Source organism: Ceratotherium simum, chromosome 6, assembly GCF_057802395.1.
Source record: "Ceratotherium simum simum isolate JZ-2026a chromosome 6, ASM5780239v1, whole genome shotgun sequence".
NCBI lineage: Eukaryota > Metazoa > Chordata > Mammalia > Perissodactyla > Rhinocerotidae > Ceratotherium > Ceratotherium simum.
The window spans coordinates 61,881,341-61,901,409 of NC_141905.1; the positions used below are offsets into that span (position 1 = coordinate 61,881,341).

The 20,069-nt window shown below is 39.7% G+C and overlaps 1 protein-coding gene across 7 annotated transcripts in view; it reads left to right on the forward strand.

Moving 5' to 3' along the window:
- Positions 1-14,427, forward strand: part of BTRC (beta-transducin repeat containing E3 ubiquitin protein ligase) — a 184,310-nt gene extending 169,883 nt beyond the window's left edge. For all 7 annotated transcript variants that reach the window (XM_004427970.3, XM_004427971.3, XM_014785664.2 and 4 more), the window contains 6 exons: positions 1,869-2,118; positions 2,542-2,660; positions 3,793-3,903; positions 5,083-5,161; positions 11,941-12,133; positions 14,090-14,427. In XM_004427970.3, the coding sequence (XP_004428027.1) occupies positions 1,869-2,118; positions 2,542-2,660; positions 3,793-3,903; positions 5,083-5,161; positions 11,941-12,102 (721 nt within the window). In that variant the 3' untranslated portion in view covers positions 12,103-12,133; positions 14,090-14,427. The remainder of the gene's footprint in view (positions 1-1,868; positions 2,119-2,541; positions 2,661-3,792; positions 3,904-5,082; positions 5,162-11,940; positions 12,134-14,089) is intronic.
- The last annotated feature ends 5,642 nt before the right edge of the window (positions 14,428-20,069 follow it).

The window sequence follows — 20,069 nt, forward strand, 5'->3', positions numbered from 1 at the left end:
GTTTGTCATAAATAGTAATTTTATATATATCCCCATGAACACAGCTCTGAAACTTCATAACTAAAAAAGAATAAACCTCCATCATTGTGTCAGTCTAGAACTAGACAACTTGATTTAGGCATGATTAAGGTAAGTTTACATTTTTGTGCATTTAAGAAACTACGTATTCTGTTTTAATTTGGGAGAATGGTCCACTATAGAAACTTGGTAAACCTTGCATTCCTTACAAAAACCACCTCACAGGGGAATGACAGGAATGGAATGAAGCCTTCCTTTCAGGTGGTTATAACTGTAGTGCAGGCATGCATTATCTCCTTGAAAATGTGTACAGGTGAGCAATGCTTTCTCTTTGCCAGCCCCTCCCCTGCTCTCCCTGCAGTTTTTAATTGCAACCTTCACTCAGGGAGGGGCCTTCAATTTCCAGAGGCATTAGTGATTTGATGACACAGCCATTATGCTGCTGGAGTCCAGTGTAGCTTGAGTTCGGGGTACCAACAGCACTGCTAGAAATCTCTGTTAGGAATTTTGCCTTAAGCTAAAGGATTTAGCAAACATAATGCATCAAAAGTAACTTGAAAAAAAATAGAAAAAAAGGCAGTTAACTGCATTGTTAGATTCTCTGAAGTTAAATGTTTACCATTCCAGGTTATCCTTTGTGAGTAGAAAAGGCTGTTCCTGTTTCTTGTCTTTTGACTTAAAGGCATAGCAAACTCAGTTCTTATTATAGTTATCGACATTTAACATTTATTGGTGCTTGTGGTGTGCCTCAAGGAAGCTGAAACATTGTAGAGGCTATCATTTATAGGATAAGGGAAAAAATTATGTTCTAAAAGGGGGTTAAACTGGAAAAGGAAATAAAATATGTTATAAAAACTAAAGTAAATATACAAAAATAGAGTAATCAAAGTAAAATATATCATCACACAAAATTCTCAAGCTATCTAAGGGTCCTGCACTCTGCTTTGCAGCCCATACTCACAGTGGGATGGCTATTCGTGATTCCTACACCCATTCAAAGCACAGAAATAGGGCGTTAGACTTAGGGTCTAGGTAATCTTGGGCCTTGACCTGTGTGATGAAATCTGAGATCTAGGGTCATCAAGCTCAAATCCACAGTACTAAGTCAGTCTGTTACAGAGGCTTCTTGGCCTATATCAGCTCTAGTTCCTGAGGGCTATCCGTGGGACAGTAATGCTGCTGTTATTTTGTGTGTGTGTGTGTGTGTGTGTGAGGAAGATTAGCCCTAAGCTAACATCTGTTGCCAATCCTCCTCTTTTTGCTGAGGAAGACTGGCCCTGGGCTAACATCTGTGCCCATCTTCCTCTGCTTTATATGGGACGCTGCCACAGCAAGGCTTGACAAGCAGTGCGTCAGTGCGCGCCTGGGATCCAAACCTGCGAACCCCGAGCCGCCACAGCAGAGTGCGCACACTTAACCGCTAGGCCACTGGATCCGCCCCACTAATGCTGCTGTTATTAATCAGATTCCCAGTTTAAAATGTATCTCATTAATGGTATCAGATTGAATGTCAGAAGTTTTTATAATAGTGTTGAAGTCTGGGTGTAATTAGTAGGTGATGGTGACTGCATTCTTATACCCCACAACTTGCCCAAATTTCAAGTAGTGTATCTTCAGGATTTCACACTGGCAGCATCCCATCCCAGCCCTCTAACTACCACTTCCCCGATGTCCATCAGTACTGTTTACCTCAGCTTAACCTCAAAGCTGCAAAAGAAGAGTAGGGTGTAACATTAACTATGAAAATGGAGTGGGAGGGGAAGGGAGCACTGAGGTCAAATACCAGTAATAGATTGTAGCATGAGTACCATCAAAATGTCAGATAACCTTCTTAATGTTGTTTGTTCCAGGGTGTGGGATGTAAATACAGGTGAAATGCTAAACACGTTGATTCACCATTGTGAAGCAGTTCTGCACTTGCGTTTCAATAATGGCATGATGGTGACCTGCTCCAAAGACCGTTCCATTGCTGTGTGGGATATGGCCTCCCCAACTGACATCACCCTCCGGAGGGTGTTAGTTGGACACCGAGCTGCCGTCAATGTTGTAGACTTTGATGACAAGTACATTGTTTCTGCATCTGGGGATAGGACTATAAAGGTAATAAGGCATTTTTCAGTATGTCCCCAACTTAGAATAAGGGAGTTCATGTGAAAATCTCATCAAGGGCAATTTCATATTTCAACGTCACTGTAGAATAACTTAATATTTAATTCAGATACTAGTCTATGTGTAAAAATGTAATGAGTGAGACAAGTTGTTTGACAATTTTGGTTACATATTTTATTCCTATAAAGAGTACTGAGTGTGAGAAGGGCAGGGGTAAATTTAGGGTCAAGAAAATGTGTCTACAAGACCAGACTAACTCCATAAGAGTAAATCAATTTGAGGAATTCTCATGCGATAGCAGCCAGCTACAAATTAGCCCTATATTACTGTGAATCAAACTTGTCATTTTTTTGGTTTGGTTTAGTTTGAGAAGTTGACTTCCCCCTATTGGTTCAGTGCTATTTTCTCTTTTAGGTATGGAACACAAGTACTTGTGAGTTTGTCAGGACCTTAAATGGACACAAACGCGGCATTGCCTGTTTGCAGTACAGAGACAGGCTGGTTGTGAGTGGCTCGTCTGACAACACTATCAGGTGAGCAGCAGGTGCCCTTTCCCAGAAGGGGTCGATATTATCCTGCCATTCATTGTTTGTGCACAGATCAAACAAATCTTCAACTGTGTTATGTGTATAATAAATATTTTTCCTTTCTGTAGCTTCTTACAGGTCAAAAGTTTGCCCCAAGCAGAGGCAGCACAGCAAAGCCTTTTGTTGATGTGTTGCCTTCCTGTAATAGTTTTATCACCAGATAGACCTATTTAAAAGGTACTGCTTGAATGAGGAAGTGGGCAAGAGAGATAAGTAGATGGAAGTTGAAGGCCCCTCTCTTTAAATTTCTCCTGTCTGCAGTTGAAAAGTGCTAATAAATAGCAAAAGGCCATTTCTCTCTGCCACTGTTCTAAAAAAAGGAAAAAAAGATTTATTTCCCTACTAGAAATTGTGCATTTTGTTTTCTTAGCATTACACAATTGGCCAGGGAGTTACTGGTCTCTGAAATTATGAAGAATCCACAAATTGAAGTACTTTGTGGTGTTTTCCCTTCACAAGGATGAATGACACAGATACGAATAGAATTTGGACGATTTATCAGTCTTTTCCCTTCCTTCAAAGAAGTACTAAGAGGATGAAAAGGCCATTAAAAACCCAACAGATAGAGCTATTGTTATATCTAAGGAAATGATCATTCCTAAAATCATTTGGATTGGTCTGAAAGCAGACAGTTTTTTAAATTAGTATATAAAAGTTTTTGAGAACTTAGTCTTTCTCATATAATGGAAGCACAAACTGTTCTGGATAGTGGGTGAAAGCAGAGAGTGTCCTCAGTGAAAGAGGTGGACATGCCTTGTGAAGGCAGGGTGTCACTGACATACTGCATCTCATTCTTATTGGTGATTTCAGGAAGCATTACTTTTCTTGGCTTGGTCAATTATCCAAAGCTTTGTGCTTTGAAAATATATGCTTTGTTTGAACTTAAATCATACATTTTTCTGCCTGAGTTATATGGCAGAAAGGAAATAAATTACATTGAAAGCAATACATTTTTGTATGGGTATTGATTGATTTTATTGTTGTGGATTTTTAAAAGACATATGAAGTATATTATTATAACATTCCAAGCTTAGAAAAGAATACATGAAAATTCACTGGACTCAATTTTCTCTTCCAGATTATGGGACATAGAATGTGGTGCATGTTTACGAGTGTTAGAAGGGCATGAGGAGTTGGTGCGCTGTATTCGATTTGATAACAAGAGGATAGTCAGTGGGGCCTATGATGGGTAAGTTTGCTAAAAGGGTTAAAAAAAAATCTACATCTTAATCTCTCCTGCCCTAGGATGTTAAATATAGCCTTTCCTTGTCTCTGTACGATTACAGATTTCACAGAAAGGATCCAATACAGTATTTCTTGTGTCTAATCTACGTGTTCACCTCTCCTTTGTTTACTCTTTTCCAAAATATTCTTTGCAATCATTTAATTGCACTTGCTGGCTCATGTTTTTCATTAATATTTTGATTATTTGGTTATATAGTTGTCTGTTTTGCCCTAAAAAAAAGCAAAGAACTGGACAAACAGAATAACAGGATGTGCATATAAAATAGTGACTTATTAATCAAACTGAAACATTTGGAGGGCAGTACCTTTGGGGCTTAGTGTGGTAGGGTCTTGCATTTTGATCTCTTTGAGTGATTCCTAAAAGTGCAGCTCTCTTGTTTTCACCTCCTAGAATTTCCATTATAATGAGTAACTTTATTTCAGTAATCTTTATTATCTTCCTCTGCTTTGAGTCAGCTACCACTGTCATACCCTTGGAAAATTTTTCAGAGTGTGATGACATGTTCCAGCTAGGTCCAAGGTTATATTTTCTCATTGCCTGGTTTTGATCTGTAGCCACCTTTCTTGAGTTTTGTCTGTTATTTACCCTGAGGAGACATGACCTATAATTGATTTTTAGAAGGGCTAAACTTTTCTTATTTAAATCAAAATATGAGGATTTGCTTATACAAACTGCAGAGCTCTTAAATGGACCCCAGTCCTCTGGTACATTTGACCTGGGCCATTCTTAGAATTGACCATAAAGAAGATGCCTCAGAGTTGTAGGTTTCTAGGTCTAAGCGACCTCTTACATCATTAAGAGCTCTAATGTATAAGATCTCTTCTTGGCCCCAAAGTATGGTGTAACTTTACCATTCACTATCTTCAGTTTGCTTAAAGCTAACCTGTTTCTCATCTTTAGGTTAATCACGTACATTTTCCCCTGTTAAGACCAATAACCTCTACCCAAGAATGAATGCAAGAACCAAGTCTCCAAAACAAAAAAGTTTTTATATATTCCTGTGAGCCGCATTATTATATAAACTATGTTCACCATACATATTTAGTGGCAAGACTTTTTTTGCTATTCTTCCTTTGTTGCCTTAATTTTGCTTTTAACTAAGATTTTGGTCTTGATCTTTAGAAAAATTAAAGTGTGGGATCTTGTAGCTGCTTTGGACCCCCGTGCTCCTGCAGGGACTCTCTGTCTACGGACCCTTGTGGTAAGACCTTTGTTGTTTAAAGGGGGCTGAGGAGCAGGAAGGGGAAGAAATTAAACATAGATGTGCTATGGAATACAGATCGGATTTGATAGATAGAACTTCACAAAACCTATTACTAAATGAAAAGACAACCAATACATGACAATAAAATATGTTTATATAGCACCTTTCATCCAAAAGTGCTTTAGAGACTATATATGGAGAGGAATGTGGCAGCTGTTTAACAGCTGCACAGCAACTCTACACAACACTTTAGTACAGGAAGTGAATAAGAATTCTGTATCCACCAGAAACAGTAGGGCGTACTTAGGGAGAGAGAACATAATTACTCAAATTGGAACCTGTCCAGAATCTGAGGACCTGCACACCTGTGCCTGCAAAAAGTGCCATGGGATTTTGAGTGAACCCCCTGGTCAGCCCCTTAGTTCTGCATCCTTTTCAAGGCATGCTGCCTCCAGCAACTTGAATCCCCTCTTTTTTATTCCTCATTTACCCTCTTGCCTGAACAGCTTGACATTTGGGGAAAGAAGTGACTCAAAAGGAGGAATGTCACCTTCGAAAGCTCTAAAGTCTTTATTTAACATGGTGTTCACCAAAGGCCTGGATTAGAAAAGCTGCTTCCATCAGAAAAAGAAGATTAGGTGGGGCACTAGGGAGGACAGAATCTTTGGCACAACTCAGGAAAAACATGAGAGCAAGCATTTGAAGCCACTGACTTGCAACATTTAGGCAGTCTCTGCTCTGGAGAAGAGAGAGAGACGTTTCTTTGTCTTCCTTGTTGGATTTAAAGCTCCTTCTTTCAGCATCAGATGTTTTACCTGCACGGTTCACGCGTTTTTTAAAATGTGTACTTTCATTCATTTATAATTAATCTAAGTCTGGTTTTTGAAGTATAATTTACATACAGCAAAATTTGCCCCCTTTTTTGGACTTCTGTGAATTTTGCAATTGTGTAAATAGTGCAATCAAGATATAGAACATTTCCATCCCCCCCAAAGTGACACCCCTTAGTATCAATCCCCTCTCCCAACCCCTAGCAATTACTCATCTGATTTCCGTCCTGTAGTTTTGCTATCTTATGAGTGTCATATAAATTAAATCATACAGTGTGTAGCTTTTGCATTTGGCTTTTTTTTGTTTGTTTGTTTGTTTTTAATTTTATTTATTTATTTTTCCTCCAAAGCCCCGGTAGATAGTTGTATGTCATAGTTGCACATCCTTCTAGTTGCTGTATGTGGGACACGGCCTCAGCATGGCCAGAGAAGCGGTGCGTCGGTGCGTGCCCGGGATCCAAACCCGGGCCAGCAGCGGAGAGCGTGCACTTAACCGCTAAGCCACGGGGCCGGCCCTGGCTTTTTTCACTTCATTTCAGATTCATCCATGTTGTGGGATGTGTTAGTACATTGTTCCTTTTTTATTGCTGAGTAGTATTCCATTGGGTGGATGAACCAATTTGTTTATTCGTTTACCAGTTCAAGGACATTTGGAATGTTTCTAGTTTTTGGTGATACTGAAAACATTCCATACAGGTTTTTGTATGCACATATTGTTTTAATTTCTCTTGGGTAAATACCTAGGAGTGCAATTTCTGGGTCCTATGATTAAGTGTATGTTTAAATTTAAAAGAAACTACCAAGCTATATCCCAAAGTGGCATTTTAGGAGTTTGCAAATGCAAACCACTTTACATTTCCACTAACAATGTATGAGAGTCTCATTTTCCACATTCATGACAGAACTTGATATTGTCAGTTTTTAAAAAAATTACAGCCATCTGAGTGGGTGTGTAGTGACCGTAGTTTCAATTTGCTTTTCTGTGATAACTAATGGTGTAGAACATCTTTTCATGTGTTTATAGTCTTTTGTCAAGTGTCTGTTCAAATCTTGTCCTCATTTATTTATTGAATTGTCTTATTAAGTTTTTTAAAAACAGATTATTAAGATATAATTGACATATAATAAAGTGGACATATTTAAAGTGTATAACTTAATAAATTTTGACATATGTACATACCAGTGAAACCATCACTTCAACTAAGATAATGAACATATTGTCATGCCCCTTTTATAATCCCTTCTTTCCATCCCACCCCGTTTCCCCCTGCTCCAGTCCCCAGGCACACTGATCTACTTTCTGTCAATATTGATTAGTTTGCATTTTCTAGGGTTTTATAAACAGAACATACAATATGTGCTTTTTTTTGCCTATCTCTTTTCACTAAGCATAATTATTTTGAGATTCACTCTTGTTGATGTATATCAGTAGTTCGTTCCTTTTTAGAAATTGCTGAGTAGTATTCCATTGTCTGGTTATACCACACTTTATTTACCCATTTGCCAGTTGATGAAGATTTGGGTTGTTTCCAATTTTTGACTTTTACAAATAAAGTTGTGTGAACATATGCTTTCATTTCTTTGTGGTAAATCCTAGCTGCAGAATGGCTAGGTCATATGGTAAGTGTATGTTTAAATATTTTTAGAAACTGCCAAACTGTTTTCCAAAGCAGTTGTACCAGTTAACATTATTGTACAACAGTGCATGAGAGTTCCAGTTACTTCACATCGTCTCCAATACTTAGTACAGTCTTTTTAATTTGAGTCATTCTAATAAGTGTATCGTGGTACCTCATTGTGATTTTAATTTCCATATCCCTAATATTAATAATGTTGAGAATCTTTTCCTATGTTTATTTGCCATCCATCTATCCACTTTGGTGAAGTGTCTGTTTGAATCTTTTGCCTGTTTTTTTAATTGAGTGGTTTTCTTATTATTGAGTTTTGAGATTTCTTTACATATGCAAGATACAAGTCCTTTATCAGATATGTGGTTTGCAAATATTTTCTCCCAGTCCATGGTTTGTTTTTTCATTCCCTTAAAAGTGTCTTTTGAAAAGCAGAAATTCTTAATTTTGATTAAGTCCAATGTATCAACTTTTTCTATTATGGATTGTGTCATTTGCTATTATATCTAAAAAAAAATCTTTGCCTAATCCAAAGTCACAAAGATTTTTCCCGTGTTTTCTTCTAAAAGTTTTATAGTTTTAGGTTTTACATTTTGGTTTGTGATTCATTTTGAGTTAATTTTTGTGGATGGTACAAGGTATGGATCAAAGTTCATATGGATATCCAGTTGTTCCAGCTCCATTTATTCAGAAGACTATCCTTTTTCCTCTTAATTACCTTGCAGCTTTGTCAAAAATCAATTGATGATGTATGTGTGGGTCTACTTATGGACCTATTCAGTTCCATTGATCTTTTTGTCTATCTTGATGCCAATATCATACTGTCTTGGTTACTGTAGCTTTTTAATAACTCTTGAAGTCAAGTAGTGGAAGTCCTTCAACTTTGTTCTTTTTCAAAGTTTTTTGTGTCTTTTGAATTTTCATGTGAATTATAGAACCTGCCAATTTCAACAACAACAAAAAATCTGCTGAGATTTTCATTGGGATTGTGTCAAATCTAGATCAGTTTGGAGAGAATTGACTTCTTAACAATATTGAGTCTTCTGTCCATTTGTTTAGGTCTTTTTAAATTTCTCAGCAATGTTTTATAGCTTTCAGTGTTAAGATCTTTTTTACACATCTTTTGTCATATTTATCCCTAAGTATTTAATATTTTTAATGCTATTGTAAATGGTATTTAAAATTTTTAATTTCTGGATTATTCGTGGCACATATGTAGAATTACACTTTTACTTCTTTTCCAATCTGTGTGCCTTTCATTTCTCTTTCTTGTTTTATTGTACTGACTAAAACCTTCAGTACAGTGTTCAAAAGAACTGGTAAGAGTGAATGGGGAAAAGGCATTTGGTCTTGCACCATTTTATATAGATATGTGTTAGCTATAAGTTTTTTGTAATTATCAGGGGATTAGGAAGTTCCTTTCTGTTCCTAGATTGCTGACAGTTTTTATTAGAAATGGGTGTTGGATTTTGTTAAATGCTTTTATCTGCATCCATTGAGATGATCATATGGCTTTTGCTTTTGTTCTTATTACATTGATTTTTTAACGTTAAACGCAACTCTGCATCACTATAGATCACATGGACATTAAAAGGATAATGATAAAGGAATACTGTGAACAACTCTATGCCCCAAAATTTTAAACCTAGATGAAATGGACCAATTCCTTGAAAGACACAATCTTCCACAGCTCACTTAGGAAGGAATAGATATTCTATAGGCCTATACCTATTAAAGAAATTGAATCAATAATTAATAACCTTCAAAAACAGAAAGTATCAGGCCCAGATGGGTTCACTGGTGAATTCTACCAAATGTTTAAAGAAGAAATTATACCAGTTCTCTACAGTCTCTTCTAGAAGATAGAAACAGAGTGAATACTTTCTAACTCATTCTATGAGGCCAGCATTACCCTAATACCAAAACCAAACAATGATATTACAAGAAGAGAAAACTACAGACCAATATGTTTCATGAACACAGATGCTCATCTGTGAGCTCATTTACATCTTATAAAGAATGTAAAATGGTGCAGCCTCTATGGAAAACAGTATGGTAGTTCCTCAAAATATTAAAGATAGAATTACCATATGATTCAGCACTCCCACTTCCGGGTATATATCCAAAAGAATTGAAAGCAGGATCTAAAAAAGATATTTGCATACCCATGTTCATAGCCATATTATTCACAATAGCCAAGAGGTGGAAGCAACCCAAGTGTCCATCAACAGGTGAATGGCTAAACAAAATCTAGTGTATATAAATATACAATAGAATATTATTCATCCTTAAAAAGAGAGGAAATACTGTCACATGCTACAACATGGGTGAAACTTGAGGACATTATTCTAAGTGAAACAAGCCAGTCACAAAAAGCTAAATACTGTATGAATCCACTTATATGAGGTATCTAACGTAGTTGAATACATATAAACAAAAAGTAGAATGATGGTTTCCAGGGGTTGACGGGAGGGGGAAATGGGAAGTTGTTGTCTAATAAGAATAGAGTTTCAGTTTTATGAGATGAAAAAGTTCTGGAGATTGATTGCACAACAGTGTGAACGTACTTAACACTACTGAACTACACACTTAAAAAAAGATAATATGGTAAATTTTATTATGTGGTTTTTACTATAATTCAAAATAAAATATTTTTTTAAATAGTAATAGGCAAACACACAATTGCAAGATTAATATGAGTTTATTAGGTAGAATTTTTTGGTAATATTTTAAACTATTTGCTTCATATTTAAGTATGGTTTTGTCACTGTTGTTATGTTTAGTGATATCACAATAAGGAAAATTTCTAAAATTTTTTAAAAGCTAATAATATGCCAATAAAACAAAGTAACTCTTAAATTAAAAAAAAAATCCTCAACAAAATATTAGCAAATTGAATCCAACAATGTATAAAAAGAATTATACACCATGACCAAGTGGAATTTATTCCAAGTATGCAAAGCTGGTTTAATATTCAAAAATCGATTAATGTAATCCATCACATCAAAATCACATGATTCTATCAATAGATACAGAAAAGGCAATTGGCAAAATCCATTTATGATTAAAAACTCTCAGCAAACCAAGAATAGAGGAGAACTTCCTCAACTGCATAAAGTAAAATGCAAGCTAAAACTCCAATAAAATACCACTACAAACCTACCAAAATGGCTAAAATTTAAGAGTGACAATATCAATTTGTTAGTGAAGATGTGGAGCACTTGTAACTCTGATACATTCTGGTGGGAAGGTAAATAGACACAACTTTTAAAAAACTGTTTTGCCATATCTACTAGAGCTCAACATATACCTACTCTATGGCCCAGCAATTCTACTCCTAGATGAAATGAGAGCATATATCCATGAAAAGACATATATGTAGATGTTCACAGCAGCTTTATTTATAATAGCCAAAACTACAATCAGCCTATATGTCCACCACAGGAGAAAAGATAAATAGAAGTGTGTTCATATAATGGAATATCAACCAATAATAATAAAAAGAATGAACCACTCTTACATGCAGAAACAGAGAGGAATCTTATACTGTTGAGTAAAAGAAACCTGGCACAAAAGACTACATACCGTATAAATGCATTTATATGAAATTCAAGAACAAGAAAAACAAATTGATGATAATGCATTGGGGTGAAAGTAGTATTGATTAGTAAGGGGTATGAGAGTACTTTCTGGGATGCTGGAAATATTCCACATCTTGATCAGGGTGGTGGTTACTGCCAGTAGTGTGCTAAGCTCTAGCAGGCTTATACCTGCTTATAAGAGCTAATTGTTAAATTTTCATGAATTTTGCAAGCTGGTTGACCTTACATGGGTGGTTTGAAATTGGCCAGGGTAGGAATTTTTACACTATGAAAATGTCCAACTGCTTTTACAAATTAGGGAGAGTTAATTGATAGACATATACCAGCACACCACTCGTTATTGCTTATCAGTCCTTTGCCTCTGATTGTAAAAGAATTCTAGAGATACAGAGAGAGGATAAGTTAAGGGAGTTACTGAGGAATGTTCTCATTCAGCCTAAGCCAAGGAGAGTTAGCAATGAGAAACTAGCGTACTATTTGACATGTCTCAGCTGTAGTGGATATTACTTTGTGTATGAAATCAACTGCCTAATATTTGATTTTTCCATCTTGCCTTTAATCCAACTTAAATTTTTTCTCTGTATTCTTGAAATAGCTAAATGGTAGAGAAAATTATCAGTATACCATACCTTTCCATAGACTCCTTTTGACATGTTGCTGAATTTGTGTTCTTTTGATTTTGAGTAGTTCAGAAGTTTTTGTTTCTGCTTCTTTAGGAGCATTCTGGAAGAGTTTTCCGACTTCAGTTTGATGAATTCCAGATTGTCAGTAGTTCACATGATGACACAATCCTCATCTGGGACTTCCTAAATGATCCAGCTGCCCAAGCTGAACCCCCCCGCTCCCCTTCTCGAACATACACCTATATCTCGAGATAAATAATCATACACTGACCTCATACTTGCCCAGGTATGAAAAAGAATTGTGTACATAGCACTGTGGGTAGGAGATGGAATATTAGCTGTAAGGTATTGCTAGTTCATGGAGCCTTCTCATGCCCTTCATCTTTCCAAGTCCTGTAAAGCAGGGGAAGCTGACAACGTGAGACAGGGCTGGGACTGCACATTGGACGCTGCCTTTCATCAAGGTAGCCAGCCTCAGTTCTAGATGATTCTTGACCTAGATCTAGATGATCCTTGTGTAGTAGAACTAATAATTTCTGCCCCAGTTATCTAATAGGATTGTTAAGAAAATAAAATGGAATTTGAATCAGTTTCAAAACTAAGAGTAATGACCCCAAATCCTGTGGCTTTGTAGTTCCCAGATCAAACCAGTACCTATAATTGAGACCCTTTAATCCAAGTAGATAAGCTAATGTGTGAATGGAAAAATCTCTTGGCGAAATATCACACTGACATCTCACAGCTCTGCCTTGTCAGTGTCATTTGATTATCAAAGGTAGCTTTTTTACCCTTATCCTCACTCTCCAAAAAAGAAAAGAATTGTCTTTTGACCTTGGAAGTAGCTCTGTGAGAACTCTGTGTAGTCTCCCACTAAAGTCTCCATCCTCCCTCTGAGGCAGGAAAAGATCCTAAAATTCATCTTTCTCTATAGTATGGTATATTCAGATCATACCTTGTGTCCTAACCAGTTCAAATACATTAATTAGGTTATCGCTGGTTTGGGAAAACTATACCAGCTATTAGGGAGCGTTGCTGTCATTATGATTTCTCATTTCCCATGCTTGCCTCAGTTCTTGTGATAGAAGTACACATTTAGTACACTTTTCTGCACATATTTTTGCAGTGGTTCTTCTGAGTGGAGTGGTTCGTGCCCTGGTGGGCTCACTTCAGGGCTTGCTTCTCTCACAGAGGACAGCCTGCTTCCTTAGCCCTCAGCTTCCTTCACCAAGTCACACAGGCAGGCCTGGGTGAGAATCTTAGCTGTGTGCCCTTGGGCAAATAACCTCCCAGAGCCTTAGTTTCCTTATTAGTAGAATGAGTGTTGCAATACCTACTACACAGAGCTGTTGTGAGGATTGCATTGAAATCTTATATGTAAAATTCTTAGTGCTTAGCACCAATGCCTAGCACATAACAAGCCCTCAGTAAAAAGTGGTGATCAGTATTAATATTGTAATCGTCATGTATCTATCCCTTTCTTTTGCCAAAATTTTCTCCTCTTTAGATTTCTTTGGCATTTTGCCATTTTTAATATTCTTTCTGGCTCTCTGATTATGTCTCCCTCCTCCTCTCACCCCTAAACATAGAGATCCCCTAAGAGTCTGTCTCAGACTTTTCTTCCTTACCTAAGTTCCCTTCTTTGGCTGCCTTATCTCTTCCCAAGGCTTCAGCTATCATCTCAATGTAGATGACTCTCAAATTTATATCTCTAGTCCCAACCTCTGCCTTAATCTCCAGGCCACATTTCCAGCCACCACCTACACATCTGTCCTTGAAGATACTAGGAGCGCATCTAGTGTACACATCTAACAATCAGACTTTCCCCTCATCTACACTGCCAGTGCCCTCCAGCCAAGCAGCCGGACAGCTTCACCCAACTCCCCCACTTCTGTTAGTGGCACAACTATGTTCCTGGCCACTTGGGGCCAGAACCTCAGAGCTGTCCTTGCCTGCTCTACCATTAGATGCTATACCCACCATAGTCACTCTTAATCTCAAGACATCAGAGTCACTCTGCATGAGTGCTACTGCCCTGAGCATGTCAGTGAGCCCAGCCAAGTCCCCAGACAGGCCATGTAGCCTTTGACAGAAGCTCCTGCGTGGCATGGGCAGAGAGCAGGTGTTAGGAAGGACCTCTGAGCCTTTCTTCCAATTGACAGCTAGGTTAATTTTGTTTTCCTCTCAGACCAAGTGAGAAATATAGGGAAAGGGACTAATGACTGTTTGCTCTGTTTTCACACAGGACTTGTTAAAGTTGCGGTATTTAACGTATCTGCCAATACCAGGATGAGCAACAACAGTAACAATCAAACAACTACCCACTTTCCCTGGACTAGCCAAGGAGTGGGGCTTTAAGACTCCTGTTGGGACACAGGTGGTCTGCAGTCGACCCAGGATGGTCTACTCAACACAGCTGACTGCTTCCGTGCTGCTATCAGAAGATGTCTTTTATCTTTCGTGAATGATTGGAACTTTTAAATCTCACCTCACCTCCCTTTTCCTTTCCCCTCTGCACCTGTTTTTTCCTCATTTGGTCCCAGACAAAGACGACTTATAAATATATTTAGTGTTTTGCCAGAATCTCTCTTGCTTTGCTGTTAAGCAGAAGAACTAGTTTCTCTATATAGCCTACTGGGAGATACCCACTTCTAGGGGACAGGGGGATACAGCTTTAAGCCAGACAGCACCTGGTGTCTGCCTGTGAACTGCAGGAATGCCCGGCGGCTGGCAAGATCAGCCCAGCCCTGCTGTGCTTAGGAGGAAACAGCCGTCTATAGAGCCTCTGGGGCAAGAAACAGAAAAAAAGAATGCACACACTGGAAGGTTTGGGCCTCTTTCCTTCCAACTCTTTCTCTGTTTCTATCCCTTTCCCCCCTTCCCCCCATTCTCCTTCAACCTGTTTCTCTGCTCCACCTGAGAAGAAAGAGTATGAAGAGAGAGTCCTCAGTTACCATGAGGCAAATCAGCTAGAAAATGCAACACTTGGGAGAGTTAAATGTGTTCAGTCCAAGTTTCAAACCCAGGCTTTTGCTGCAAGTGACCCTATGTGGCAACAATGGATTCTCAGATCTGGTACTCTCATCATATTTACAACTCTTCTCTCTTCTCTAACACCCCCCCGCCCCCAAAAAAGGAGGGGGCAGAAATTTCCTGGGCTCCATCAATGACCGCCTCTTCTCTGGACTCAGCAGTCTCCTCGATTCCACGTCGAGTGTGGAAAGGAGCTGCTGATTGCATTTCTTCTCATTAACAATTAGATGTGTAATAAAAAGCATTGTACTTCATCTTAAATCACTGGTAAAGCTTAGCCTACAGAAAGGTTTGAGATGGCCAGAGCCAGTTGCTCGGTGCGTTCTGCATAATGGTTCACATCTCTGATTTCCTCGTCAGGGCTGTGAGCACCTAGGCACCTATATGCTTGCCAAGACCACTATCAGAATAGCTCAAGAAGTGGTCAGGAGTAAACGTTGATTTCTTTTTCATTTAGGCCAGTAAATATCATCTCTCAAAAATCAAGCTAATCATCTCAACCTTGCACTGCAGAACCTTCCTTCTGCTTTTCAGTATTTACAAAAGGCAAAGCTGCCAGAGAGAGAGGATCAGGGTGAAGTTTGGCATACAGGTTTATTAATGAGGCCGAAACTGCCTTCTCTTTTGTTTTCTTCCTCCTCCTGGCCTCATTTCACTCTCCACTCTCCCTAGCCAATAAAATTTCTCTGGCAGTTGAGCAACGTAAACAAATAGACCTCAACAAGGGCTAGGCTAACCTGACCACTTGCAAGGCAGCTGTGTGGGCTTCAGGTGCAGGGCACGGGTGCCGCCCGAGCTGGGAGCACAGGGAATACTATGAGTGTGTGCCCAGCTTGTTTCCCAGAGCAGGAGTGGATGTGCACCAGCATGGGCACACCCATCAAAGGCCTCAAGGTCACAGTGCAGTCTCAAGTTTCCCTTGGAAGCTGACCAGTCACGCCCATTGTTTCCATTCCTAATCAAAGCAGTTGAGTAAAAGAAAGCCCCTTTTTAACCAGCTGCTGTAAAAGCATCAGAATGGGAGCCAGTTGCAGGTGACCTCAAAGCCAGGCCACCTGTAGTTCAGCAGAGGGAGAAGGGCAGAAAAAATCATCTTCACTCTGCCCTCTGATTTGCAAGAAGGTGTCCTCCTCCCAAATTGTGCCCAGACTGAATGCTGTTACTTCATATTGAGAGGCAGGTTATGCATATGCATTTTTCTTTCCTGCTTTGTGAGTGCTTTTTAGCTTTTACTTCCAGGTTATATTCAGAAAATATTTCCCAGTATAATGATATGTCATTGCCTGAGAAATATTTTCTGAGTATAATTCCCTTCCCAACTACCCAAATGCTACAGAGAAATATTTTCTATTTAGCTACTATCAAGGTTCCTTGTCTATTGTGTTGACTGTTAATGGCTTTTTGATTGGTTAAGGATTTTGCTACAGAAGAGGTAGAGGGCCGAATAACACACAAGTCAGGCATTAAAGAGGCATGGATTTCGAGCTGTTTCAAAATATTGTCCAATAGCCATAACTCTACTAGCCCTTCTGTTATATGCTGCTATTCAAAAATGGGAGCTGTTGAATATTCATTGGTGGCCAGGGTTTTGCTCTCCCATCTAGGTTCAGTTGCAGGTATATTGTTTCTAAGACTGTTTTGAAGCTTGTCCAGTACATCATAAATGAGATCCAGGGTGGACCCTGCAGTCTGGAGCCATTAGCTCGGTTGAGGATATTCTCCAAGTTGTCCTCTGCTGCTGATGGAAATGGGAATGAAGTTAAGTGGTCTGAAAAACTTGAGTCAGTCACATTTCTCAGCTCTGGGGGTCATTTACCAGTTCATTGTAGAAGAAATAATCAGGTAAGTAGAAGTTCATTTCCAGAGAAGGTAAACCCCACTTACATCTCTGCATGATTTCAGTGGGAATTGATTATCACTAATCCCCAACTGGGCTAGAATAAATGTAAAGTTTGACCTTTTTAAAGAGAAAAGAGAAACAAAGAAAGTCTCAACACATTTAAAGGAATGGTAGAAAAGGGGCTGAAGGTGTCTCTGGGTTCAGAAATGAAACGTCTCCATCATATATTAGTCTCTTCTCACTAAAATTCCAATGTGGGCCTGAAAGAAACGTTTCTTAAAGATGGGAGGAAGCTTTTTCAAAGGCGTGCAAGGAGCATGTGCACGCACCTGCACCTGGAGTTCTGTGGGCACATGCGAGCTCTCTGTTCCCACTGGGGCTGCTTGGACAAAGCCAGCATGCCCTGCTGCACGTGTGTGTGTTTCCACTGCTGAGAACATCCTTTTACTGTCTTATGTGCAATTTGAAAGTGGATGTGAATTGTCCACTTTCGTGGGACACCTTTTACACTTGTAAATTGTAATGGGAATGGGAGGCCTTTTACACTTGTCCCTTGGCAGAATTCTTTCTGGTGACTCTTCACCAGAAACTTCAGAGACAGGGACTTTCTGGAACTCTATTGACAAGTAATGAAGTCTGGCCCTCATAACTTGTTTCTGAACTGGAAAAGACCCTGGGACCCCTAAATCATTCTGTTTTCTGCTTGAATAAGAAAAATCCTTTTTATTTTTCTTTTGTAAAGTCAGAAGCTGAAGAGAAGAAAATATGTGCTCTTCTTTGCCGTCTCCTGGTACCCATAGGTCTGAACAGCTGTGGTTGATCTCCTCCTTAGCACTCGATTGTGTGTGGAAACAAAGGGCTTGGGGTGGAGGGCGTGGGGAATACTGGAAATAATTAGGGCAGTTTTTTCTTTCCTAGAATTAGATTAGATACCTTGGTATTGTTGACCTTCTTGGCATCTTCCATTTACCTTAGATGGTAATATCTTCCTGCCTAAAGTGGGAGCAGTCCAACCCAGAATACTGCAGGCCTGAGAGGCTAGGCTGCCAGCCTGATTCTGGAGGAATCCAAGGTACTCCCAGGTGGAAAAGGGGATGCTTAGATACCCCCCACCTGTCACCATCACGCTCTTTGATGATCAGGTTTACCATATGACTTGAATTCACACTTCTGATCTCTCTCCCCATTTGGATGAGTTCAACAGACTTTCCAAGAGTTGGAGAACATGAAAAGGTGCCCTTGCTTCTCCTTGCCTTCCTCTCTTACCTCCTAGAATAACTCGCACTTCTAACAAGTGCACCCAAAGCCTACAGGCTGAGTAATCTCCCTGGGCTTAAACCACATGGCTGATCACTGACAGACCAGAGCCCCTTACTTTATCCACAGTCTCAACATAATCGGTGCCAGAAAGACAACCATCTCTTAGGGGTTTAAAGCTGAGTTTTGCTTCTTGTTATTTTTACCTGTAGTTCACTTGTAACTTTAGAATCCTTGGAACTGAGGAGAGAAACCAAAAGAGCATGATCACGGCTGCCTGATTTCAGTTGGAACTTTTTTTTTTTTTTAATAATTTTATTTATTTATTTTCCCCCAAAGCCCCAGTAGATAGTTGTATGTCATAGCTGCACTTCCTTCTAGTTGCTGTATGTGGGACGCGGCCTCAGCATGGCCAGAGAAGCAGTGTGTCAGTGCACACCCGGGATCCAAACCCGGGCCGCCAGCAGCGGAGCGCACACACTCAACCGCTAAGCCACGGGGCCAGCCCTCAGTTGGAACTTAATGCATTGATAACTGAGAAAACCTTTTCTGTTGTAAGTTGAGTACCTATGACCTAAAATTTCTTGGAGGCAGATGACATCTAAAATATGTGCTCTCAGGGCCGGCCCGGTGGCGCAGTGGTTAAGTGCGTGCACTCTGCTTCAGCGGCCCAGGGTTCGCAGGTTCAGATCCCAGGCGCGCACTGACGCACCGCTTGTCAAGCCATGCTGTGGCGGCGTCCCGTATAAAGTAGAGGAAGATGGGCACGGATGTTAGCCCAGGGCCAATCTTCCTCAGCAAAAAAGGAGGATTGGCATCGGATGTTAGGTCAGGGCTGATCTTCCTCACAAAAAAAATAAATAAATAAAATATGTGCTCTCCAACCCAGCCAGCTGGCTCTTAGCTCCTGATTGGCTCTGTATGTGTGTAAGGGTCAGTGTAGTAAATGGCACTATAAATGTCACTGCCCCTCTATCCCTTTCCCTTTTTGGACACTGAAGGAAAAGACCAACAAGGAGGGTCAGACCTCTGGGTACCAAGGAAACTAACACCTTCCCCAAATCAGTGATCACTCAAGCCCGACCCAGACTGTTCTGAGGGATGTTCACTGGACTCCAGCTATGGGGCAGGGTCAGCAACAGATGTGAGCTTCCCCGAGAGCTTTCTGTTGGTTCAGCCTTTGTTCTCTAGCCTCTTAAGTGCTGACTGCTTTGACTTTTGTGATTATGTTATGGTGATGTGTAGTCAGTGTACCAATATGTTCACAACCTAGGATCATGGTAATATAGTGTGTTTTGGTTTTTTTAACTGTTCAGAAAAAAGTAACTTAAATTACAAATATAAGATTAAAGTGAATTTTCTAAGTGTCTTGTCTCTTTGCCCCAACATCAAGAGGACAGTGAATATTTCAATATACAAATTGAGGGAGTGTACAGATACCTTTTAAGATAATCTGACCTGAGAAAACAACATTGAGAAAAGTCAGGGCCAAATGGTGTGAATAAATATAGGGCCCTTGGTATACACTTAATATTCCATGTTGAATTAAACTGAAGCCAACATGATGTCTAATTTGGGAACTGGTCACCATAGCTGAGCCTACTACAACCCAGCCTGAGCCCAGAACTTAAATTTTCCTCTTCCTTAAATTTCCTTTCCTTAAATTTGCCTTCTCAGAGGGTGAGAAGACTTAGGTTTCCCCTGCATCCCATTTGGTCAGTTTCTAGACAAGTGAGCTCACGTTCAGGAGCAATTTCCAGAGAAACTCCAACAAGCTATAAAAATGAAGAAAGCACTGACTGTCTGGGGAAACTCACTCCCCTTACCTCCTTAAAGCAAACCCAGGGAGATGGGTGCAAGGTGGCAGGCATGGCAGACCCCCTCCTCTTCTCGCTCGTTTCTTCTCCTCCTAGTGTCACAAGCAGGACCCTTGTCAAAATTAATCCACCTTTGTTTTCCATCTATGGGCTCTTGGTAGTAGTATTTCTCCCTGCTTGACTGGGCTTTGTCAGCCTTGTGGTCCCAGTGCCTGTGGTACCTGGACTGACCACTGTCGTCATTAGAGCATTCTCAGACTTAGACAACAGGGCCTAGT